This window comes from Pelecanus crispus, chromosome 2 (genome assembly GCF_030463565.1).
Source record: "Pelecanus crispus isolate bPelCri1 chromosome 2, bPelCri1.pri, whole genome shotgun sequence".
NCBI classification, from domain to species: domain Eukaryota; kingdom Metazoa; phylum Chordata; class Aves; order Pelecaniformes; family Pelecanidae; genus Pelecanus; species Pelecanus crispus.
The window spans coordinates 15,461,179-15,470,626 of record NC_134644.1 but is presented as its reverse complement, the minus strand read 5'-3'; the positions used below and the strand labels follow the sequence as shown (position 1 = coordinate 15,470,626).

General features: G+C 55.8%; 1 protein-coding gene across 1 annotated transcript; it reads right to left on the bottom strand.

Annotated features, from left to right (window-relative positions):
* Positions 1-5,083: 5,083 nt before the first annotated feature.
* Positions 5,084-7,735, bottom strand: FZD8 (frizzled class receptor 8). Its single transcript, XM_075704746.1, has one exon. It carries the CDS (start codon positions 7,733-7,735, stop codon positions 5,723-5,725), a length of 2,013 nt encoding a protein of 670 aa, XP_075560861.1. The 3' UTR covers positions 5,084-5,722.
* Positions 7,736-9,448: the final 1,713 nt, after the last annotated feature.

Below are 9,448 nucleotides of genomic sequence, written 5' to 3'. Positions count from 1 at the left end.
TGACGAAGGGGGTCACATCTCTCCCCCAGGCCCCACGTAAGGGCTAGGGCACTCTGTAATTTGTACGGGCAGCAGTGGGATTGGTGTTTAAGAGTGCCAGCTTTACTGAAAACCAGCGACAGATTCAGCGCTGTGCCTGGGAAACTGCGTACACTCCGGGCATGTGGGACTAGGGCTTTCTGGGGGGCTGTTAGGGGGAAATTGGTGGGGAGGGAGGGCGTAGATGTGAGGAAGTGCTTGTGAAATGGAGCGTTATTGAAAACCCAGAAGAGAGTCAGGAAATTCAGGTTCTTCCCCTAGACTTGTCACTTAAGTTTCATTAGCCTGTGTATTACTGTGATTTTTTTCTCCCAAGAAGAAATTTGACTATTAATTCACAAGTGAATGTAAAGTGTTTTGAGATCATAGATAAGAGACTTGTAGGAGTGAAAAAGTATTATCTCAGCCTTCAAAAAGCTTGGTTCAGCATTTGACCTTAGGTACTAGTTTCTGAAGTGATTTGACTATCCTTAGTCACCTCAGAGTACGGCTCCACGTTTTAATACCAGACACTAATTATTTCCATACCACCATAGCATTTATGACGTGTGATTCTTTCTGCTGAACTAGGGAAATTCATATACCTGATTACAGTAAGGACGGGCATTTATAAAAGCTTAAATAAATAGAGCTGTCTGAACATTTCTAATTGAGTTCTCTTAAAGGCTGCCTAGAACTCATCATGACCGCATGCAGGGAGTCTGCCCTGTTTAATATTTCTTCCTTGGACCATCATCTGTAAATCACTTTCCTTATTCTTCTAAGGCTCATCCTGTTGCTTTCAGGGTGACCTTTGTTGCCTAGCCTCTTTAATTCTAGTTTTGGTATGCAGGGCAAAAAGAAAGGGAATATGGCCGGGATGGGCAATGGAGAGAGATTGTTCCTCACTTGTTTGCCTGTCGGGCCAGAAGCCAGGCAGGCCACGGTGGGTGGGAGTGGAAGAAGCATGTGCCTAGAGACACACAGGCTGCGTGGCTCTGGAAAAGGCGTGCAGGAGCAGGGCATGCTACGGGCAGGTTGTAACAGGCACTTTGGAAACTGGTTGCGATTCTATGAGCTGGTTTGACTGGCCCACACTGAGCTTTCCTCCAGCATGATCTTGACTGTAAGAGAGCTTTCACTCCAGGAGCATCTTTTGTCATTTTTCAACATTCATTATCACCAGTTCTCTTTTTCTCTGTATTAGGTGGCCTGCCTATCCCATATAAAATTCCATGTCTTTATTGGTTAAGAGGGTTAACTTACTGGGCAGGCTAGGTTTGGCTTTTGCACTGCACATAGTGCTTGTGAAAGAAGTATGTAGAGCACAGTCACTGAGATCAAACAGTGGTCTTACTCGTATTAAAGTTTTTATATTTCAAAGTGGGCCTGGGCTTGTCCCAAGGACTCTGGTATTTCTTTCTCAGCTACTGATTCCTTTTTAAATTTGGATATTCTGCTTTGGCTCCCAGTACTGGTTTCCTTTTGTGAAAAAGCATCGTTGATTTTTCCTACAAGGCACCTTCAGGTGTCTAGCGAGGTGTCTGCCCAAGTGAATCTGGAAAGAGCCTGGGCTCTTAAGCTGGGGCGAAGCATGCTGTGGGTAGTGTGCGCAGAGGCGCCTCTGCCTCCAGCTTTCCTGCCCCACCTGGGAGACCTTTAGGACTAGTCAAGCACATCTGAAGAACTCTTTAATGGGTGAGCATCCCAATACTTTGATTTTGAAATATTGTGTAAGAAAGAAGGAAGAAAGACTCCTTGTGTGCCAGTCTTAGCCTTCATAGCCTTCCCAGAAAGCCTGGACACATTCGTATTATTTCAACAAGTAATAATTTCCCAATTCCTCCCTGTCTAAAGTCCTCCCTGACTGATTATCAAAACTCCAGGGAAGCTTCCCCTGCACCGGGAAAACTTTGGACAGGTTGCAGGACACTTCCAGGTAGCTCCCAGGGACTCGGCAGCAGGGCCCACGGAGGTGCGGTGTCCCTCCCTGCCCAGGCTCTGCAGCACACCTGCGCTGCTCTGCCTCTTTTTACAAGGCCCACTGGCAGCTGGGCTAGCTCCTTTGGAGGCTGCGGGATTATTCAGTCATTACAGCAGGAGGAGAATAATCCATAGGATTTCCTTTTGAAGCAGGAACATGTAAAGCAGGGTGGGGTCCTGGAAAGAAAAGGAACACTCTAAAGGTATGTTGCTTACTGGGAAAAAAAAAAAAAAAAAAAAAAAAAATTCCCAAACCATTTTTCTCTGCTAGCTTAGTCACTCTCCTGAAGGGAGCAGTTAGTTAGACCTTTCTGTGAGTTGCAGGAGGCTCGTAGTTGCCATCTATCCAGCTCTCCAAATGTTGCTATGCAAGTTGTGCTACGGAGCCGCCTCGGTGATAATACAGCTTTCCCTCAGCTCTCATGAGCTGGTGTGGGTGGGGGCACGTGGGTGCTGCCCCTGCCCATGGGTGAGCCTACACCAGCAGGGATGCCAAGGGCATTCCAGCTCCACAGGCAAGGGCACGGGCCATGGGTCTGCTGGGACTATTTTTAGTAGCTCTCTGGCAAATTTAGGGAGAAGGCAGTTTATCATCAGACCTTGAAAGGTAACATATAACTCCTATCACCTCACCAATATATTTCGGATCTTCATAGTGAATTTATCTTTAAGTCTGATAAAGGGTATCATATAATGTGAAGTTCTGTGTAGCTGTGGATTTTTATTTCTTGTGTACCTAAATGACTTGCTGTTGGTTTTTCTGATTATTTTTTTCCCTAGGCACAAGTTCTATGTTGATTCACTAAGATCTGCACTTGCAAATTAACTTCTCTAGCACCATTTCCCCGAGTTTGTATTGCTAGTGATTTGAATTTTGTCTCATTTTTATTTGTTTAACCTTTGCATTATTACTCAGTCATGTCCAAATGCCAAAGCAGGTGCCCTGTTCACCTAACTACCTCTGAGACTGCTTTCCTAAGTCCACCTGCAGCACCTCTCAGCTCATTCCAGGGTAGGTTAAGCCACAGAGCTACTTCCTATCTTTTACTAGAAATGTTTTTATCTCAGCACTAGCAACCTGTACCAGCAGTCTTTGAGAGACCTATCTAAATGAATTCTCACAGAATAGTTGCGGCTGTATCTCCCCTCGGTCTTCCTTGCTAGAACCCACTGGAGGGGAAGGAGCACAGATTTTTATCTGAAGAAATGATTGTGCTTCCACACGTGGGGCTTCCCCAGCAGGAAGATCTCTACCTTAGCCCCGCTGACAGCAGGGAAAATTGCCACGTTGACTTAAATGTTTCAACAACGGTTAAAAAAATGTTTCCAGCAACACAGGAAAATACTAGGGCCTTTTCAACTTACAGGTATGTCAATATTCTGGCCAGTTCTGGTGAGCTGGTGGATAAATAGGCACCATGAATAAATCCGAGTGGAACATCCTTTGCATTTGAGAAGTTAAAATTATTTTTCCCTCCAAGGAGTTAGAGATTGGCATTTTAAATTCCTCCTTTTCATGATCCCGGTAACTGTAGAAGTGGAGGAGTCTATTAAATTACGGGATCTTTGAAAGGGACACCAATAATCAAGTCAGTGCTCAATGGAACAAGGTTTTTCCCACAAATCATGATTGATATCTGTGTCATTAGTAGGGTAGCTGCCCATCTCTTATCATGATTGACAGGTTAATAAGGGACCTGGGGCTATCTTTTCACTGCTAGCACACAACCTAACCAATTGCTTTTAAATGATTGCTAATTTGACAGAATATAAGCAGAAGGCATAAAAATATCTGGAATAATGTCTAACGCAGCTTTTACTCCTGGTATTCCAAGTGATCCCATTTTAGAAAACACATTAGAATGCAGTTAATAGATATTCATTATTTTTTTTAGACACTCGGTTTTTAAAGAAAATCTTGTAGTTGTTCTTTGGTTCAATTAGGAGCAAAAGAGAAGGGAGTTTTGTAATGCAATTGTCCTGTAAAGGAAAATGTTTTAAATTGGGGAGATTATGTGAGCAGACCACCTGTAGGGCATTCATAGCTCTTTTCTATAATGCTCCAAGCCATGCCTTGCTGCCTGCAGTCTGGCTAACAATGCAGGGAAAAGCTGTTTAAAAGGCTGTTCTCCCTTTTCCCTCTGGTGTTCACTAACTGTTACAAGTCTTCCTCTTAAAATAAAAAAAAAAAAAAAGTCCCAAGTCCCTTTAATTGAAGAACTTTAAGGCTCCATGGTGGCCAATTGGTCTGCAACAAGAGGAACCAGGCAGCAGGGAAAGAAACTTCAGACTATACATCACGTTTGGTGAAGAGAAAAGATCAAAGTTTTCCCAAACTCAAAAGAAACCAAGTTCCCTACAGATTAACCCTATTCATTTAGCTCCTCTTAAAGGAATGATGTTCTGAGCCACTGGGCAGACAGGTAAAAAGTTCAACAATTGCCAAAGCATTCTTCTGTTAATTCAACAGCCTTCTGCTCAAATAAATTAGCTTAGTCCTGACAGAAGAACAATACCTTTTCTCTTGAAAAAGGACCATATTTGATATACAAAAGTTAAGTATGAAAGGTTAAGATGTTAGTTTAATCTGTTAAGAAGAGATTGATCTAACAAATCTCAACTCACTGTTCCACCGTAGTACATGATCTACGAATTTAAAACATTAACCTTTTACACTTCAGTATGCATCCCTGGAAAGGCAGGTGCTTACAGAAGCGCAGGCAACAGATACGAGAGGTGTGCGTGCACATTCCTAAAATAACACCAGTTTTAAAAGGATACTTAACGTGCCACGTGAGACGACTCTTTTATAAAGGCTCAGTGTAAAGACACTGTCATCCGTCAAAAAGCAGAGCAGAACTATGGTAATGCACCTCCCCGTTTTGCTAAACGCTTTTTCAGGACAACTTGTTGAATGACTTGTTTTCCGTGTGTCTACGTACCTCACTGCTTTAACAGAGGCAGCCATCTATTACACGGTAATGACTGGAGCACGAATGTAGTTTGTAGTTTATAGAACCACCTAAAGACAGAGCAGCTGGAATAAGCAGGGCAGGAGTAGGGGAAAAGCTTGAAAAAGTCATTTATCAAAAGTCATTTTATTGACAAAATAGAATACTCATATTTGCTCTTACAGGGGTAGCCTCTACACTTTTTTACAAAAAAAATTTACAGACTGTATATCTTTGGATATATACATATTTTACACATCTGTACAAGGTAACAAATAATTATATAAATACATCCTTTAATGTAGGAAACCCGTATTTAGCTGGGGTGTATAATTAAGACATGTTTTGATTCGGTCTGTATTGTAAGGCATTTGCCTGGTCATCAATATCCCAAAAACCTGCAGTCCCAGCAGACTCCCACCTCGGGCTGGGGGGGAGGAAGCCCCTCCCTCCCACGAGCGAAGAGCTGCTGTTAGTCCGGAGGGAATCAGAAGCCGCTGTGCCTTGCTCTCCGCAAGACACGGGTGAGCCTCTACCCTCCTCTGCCAGCAAAATAATAAGCTGGCTCCTTGAAGCACATGCTCCCTGCATCTGAATGGAGGGGAAGGAGGAGGGGGCTGGAGCTTGGGGCCTCTGCCAGCTGCATTGTTCTATACAAGCTGTGGCTAATAAGGACCATTAGGGGTTCATTAATGGCACCAAACAGTGAGGGGGCATTTTAGGCAGGCCGGTGTCCCTCATTCCCTAACCTTTGGCCTCTTTCCCCCTCCTCACACTTGAGACAGGGGCATCTGCTTGGGGTAGGAGACGGAGCTGGCGGTGCCCGACCTCCACGTCAGGCCGGTGCTGACATCGCTGTAGAGTGAGCCGCCACCCCCCGCCCCAAGTCCTCCTGCTGCGGCGATGGCCGCCTGCCCGCCTGCTCCTGCCCCTGTGCCCCCAGCCACGGCAGCACCTTTGCTGGCCCAGCAGCAGCGGGTGCAGAGGGCCCTCCAGGACTCGAGGGTCTTGCCGGACCAGACCCAAACGCCGGAGGTGATGCCCACCACCAGGCACATGAAGTACTTGAGCATGAAGACGGCGTAGTCGGGGCGGCGGGCCTGGTCAGGCTGCTGGTCGCGCAGGCAGGGGCAGTTGTGCGTGGCCTCCCAGCGGGGCCGGTTGTGCTGCTCGTAGAAGAGGCAGGCGACCACGCTGGCGGCGGGCACGGTGTAGAGCACGGTGAAGAGGCCCAGGCGGATCATCAGCTTCTCCAGCTTGTGGGTCTTGGTGGGGCCGCCCTGCTGCTTGATGACGCTGCGGATGCGGAACAGCGAGACGAAGCCGGCGAGCAGGAACATGGAGCCGATGGCCAGGTAGATGAGCAGCGGCGCCAGCACGAAGCCCCGCAAGTTCTCCAGGCTCTGGTTGCCCACGTAGCAGATGCCGGCCACGGGGTCCCCGTCCACGGAGCTGAGCGCCAGCACGGCGATGGACTTGACGCTGGGGAGCAGCCAGGCGGCCAGGTGGAAGTACTGCGCGTAGCCGGCGATGGCCTCGTTGCCCCACTTCATGCCGGCTGCGAGGAACCAGGTGAGCGAGAGGATGACCCACCAGATGGAGCTGGCCATGCCGAAGAAGTAGACGAGCAGGAAGACCACGGTGCACAGCGCCGGGCCGGTGCTCTCGTACCGCACGTGCTCGGCCACCGCCAGCTCGGGCTGCAGCTCGGCCGCGCCGCCCGCCGCCCCGCGGCCCCCCGCGGCCGCCCCCGCTCCGCCGCCGGCCCCCGCCGCCCCGGGCCCCGCGCCGCCCGCCCCCGCCCCGCCGCTGCACGCCACCTTCTCGTGGCCGGCCACCAGCCGCACCAGGTAGCCGAGGGAGACGAAGAGGTAGCAGGCGGCCAGGAAGATGATGGGGCGCTCGGGGTACTTGAAGCGCTCCATGTCGATGAGGAAGGTGGAGACGGTGGCGAAGGTGGAGAGGAAGCAGAGCACGGACCAGAGCCCGATCCAGAAGGCGGTGAAGGCGCGCTCGTCGGGGCTGAAGTAGGGGTTGTGGCAGGGCAGGGCGCAGTTGGCGATCTGCCCCGTCTTGACGCGGTTGTAGAGCGGGTGCCGCTCGCTGGACACCGACACCATGGGCGCCCGGCACTGGCAGCCCGGCTCGCAGGGCGGCGGCGGCCGCGGCTTGCGCGGGGCCTCGGCCGGCGGCGGGGGCGCGGCGGCGGCGGGGGGCGCCTTGGCGGGGCCGCCGGGCTTGGCGCCGCGGAGCGGGGGCTTGGCGGGCGGCGGGGCGGCCGTGGTGAGGTCCGTGCGGTTGTAGTCCATGCAGAGCGTGTCCGGGCTGCCCTGCTCGGGGAGGCGGTCGCAGCGCATCCTGTCGGGCCAGGCGAAGCCGTACTGGCGCATGAGCGGGGCGCAGCCGGCCTTGGCCCGCTCGCAGACGCTGCGGCAGGGCGGCAGCGGCTTCTTGTAGTCCTCCAGGCAGATGGGGGTGTACATGCTGCAGAGGAAGAAGCGCAGGTCGCTGGAGCACTGGATCTCCACCAGCGGCCAGAACTGGTGCACCTCCAGCCCGGCCTCGTCCTGCGTGTCGTGGTTGAACTGGTTGGGCATGTAGGTGTAGTTGTAGCCGATGCCCTTGCAGAGGGGCACGGTGATCTCCTGGCACGACAGCTCCTTGGCCGAGGAGGAGGAGGAGGCGGCGGCGGCGGCGGCCGAGGCGGCGGCGCAGCCGGCGCGCTGCAGCAGGGACAGGGCGGCGAGCAGCGAGGTGATTTCCAACAGGTAACTCCACTCCATGCTCGGCGGCGGGCGGCGGCCCCGGCTCCTCTCCCGTCCCGCTCGGCAGCCACGGGGAGCGCGGCGCCACAGCACCCCCCGGCCCCGGCTACCCCTCTGGGGGGCGGAGGGCGGCCCCCGCCGTGCCGGCCGCAGGTGAGAGGGCTCGCGGCCCCCGCGGGGCTCCGTCGCCCGGGAGGGAGGCGGCTCCGCGGGCGCCCGCTGAGGGGGAGCCGCCGGCGGGCCCCGGCGCGGCGCCGGAGGAGGGGGCTCCGCTCAGGGCAGGCCCCTCAGCCGCCGTCGCATCGCTCCTCGCGGGGCTGGCTGCGCAGGGGGGGGTCGCCGCTTCCCTCGCCGCGGCTCCAGCGCCGGCCCGCCCCGCCCCGGAGCGGCGGCGAAGTTCGGCCGTCAGCCCCCGGGCGGCGCGGTCAAGATGGCCGAGGCGTCCCGGGGACCGGGCGGTGCGCCCCGCGGCGCCCGGCTCCCGCCGCCCCGAGCGGGCGGGCAGCGGCGGGGCCGGTGCTGGGGCGGCCGAGGCGGCTCCTCCTGCCGCCCGCCCGAGCGCCCGGCTCTGCGGGCGGCCGACCGCCAGTCGGCCGGCCCCCGCTCTCCGCTCCTCCTCCTCCCGCCGCCGGCGGGGCGAGCCGGGCGCCCCGGCCGCGATCGCGCCACCTGAGCCGCGGGGCGAGCGCGGCAGCGCCTCCGCGCAACTTCTCGCTCCCCGGCCCCGGCAGCGCCGCTCCGGCCGCCGCGCTCTCATGAATATTTATAGCGAGCGCCGCCAGGCCCCGCCCCCACGGCGGCGGCCGCCTATCAGCCGGGCCCGGGCGGGGGGCGGCGGGGCCGGCCTCAGCCCTCCTTAAGGTGGAGCCGGCGCCCCCGCCTCGGCGTCTCTCGGCCGCGGTGGCATGGCGTCGTTCCGCGCTGTGCGGGCTCCTGCGCCTCCCGGAAGGTGCGGTTCTGCAGCGCGAAACGCTCGCTGTGGGCTGCGGCGGGCAAGCACCCGTCCGGGCTGCTGCAGGGTACTTCTTTCCCCCTGGCAATGCTTCCGGGACAAGTCAGGTTCGCTCCTGGAGCAGCAGCGCTTCAGCAGCTGACCTGCCCGCAGTCTCCTCGGAGGCGTTTTTCTGCCCCGTCGCTGCTATCCGCCGGAGCTCTCAGCCTGTGCGGGACCGAGCATGGCAAACGCCGGGCGCCTCTCGGCGTGTGCCGGCTGTCTCCCCCCGCGGTGCTCAAGCCGAGCTGGGACCGGCCGCCGCACGTGTTAGCGAAGGAGGCGGCAGCACCTGGGCTCGCCGCTTCGGGCTTCTCGCCTCCCGGAGTCGCCCACCGCACAGCTGTGGCTTCCGCGGTGCCGCTCCCGCCGGTGGGGCCCGCCCGCTTCGCCCCGGGGAAGCGGGGGAGGGAAGGGAGTTTCGGCGCCCCCCCCCCAGTCTCCGGACCACCTTAAGGGAAGCGGCGGCGGGCGGCGGGCGCGGTGCGCGGCGGGGCCGTCCCGGGGGGTTGTCGTCCTCCCAGGACGGGGCGTTTGTTCGCTAATTGCCGCGCTGTTGCGCTTCGCGCCTGTGCGGGGCTCACGCTGCGGCTGCAATGGCTGTAATCCCGGGAATACGCCGCGCGGGGTGGCGGCGCGGAGGTGGTGGGATTCGCCCGGGTTCAAACCGGGGGAGCGCGGCGGGGAGCCCGCCCCGGGGGGCCGTGCGGGAGCGGCGGAGCGGGCGCCGGGAGGAAATT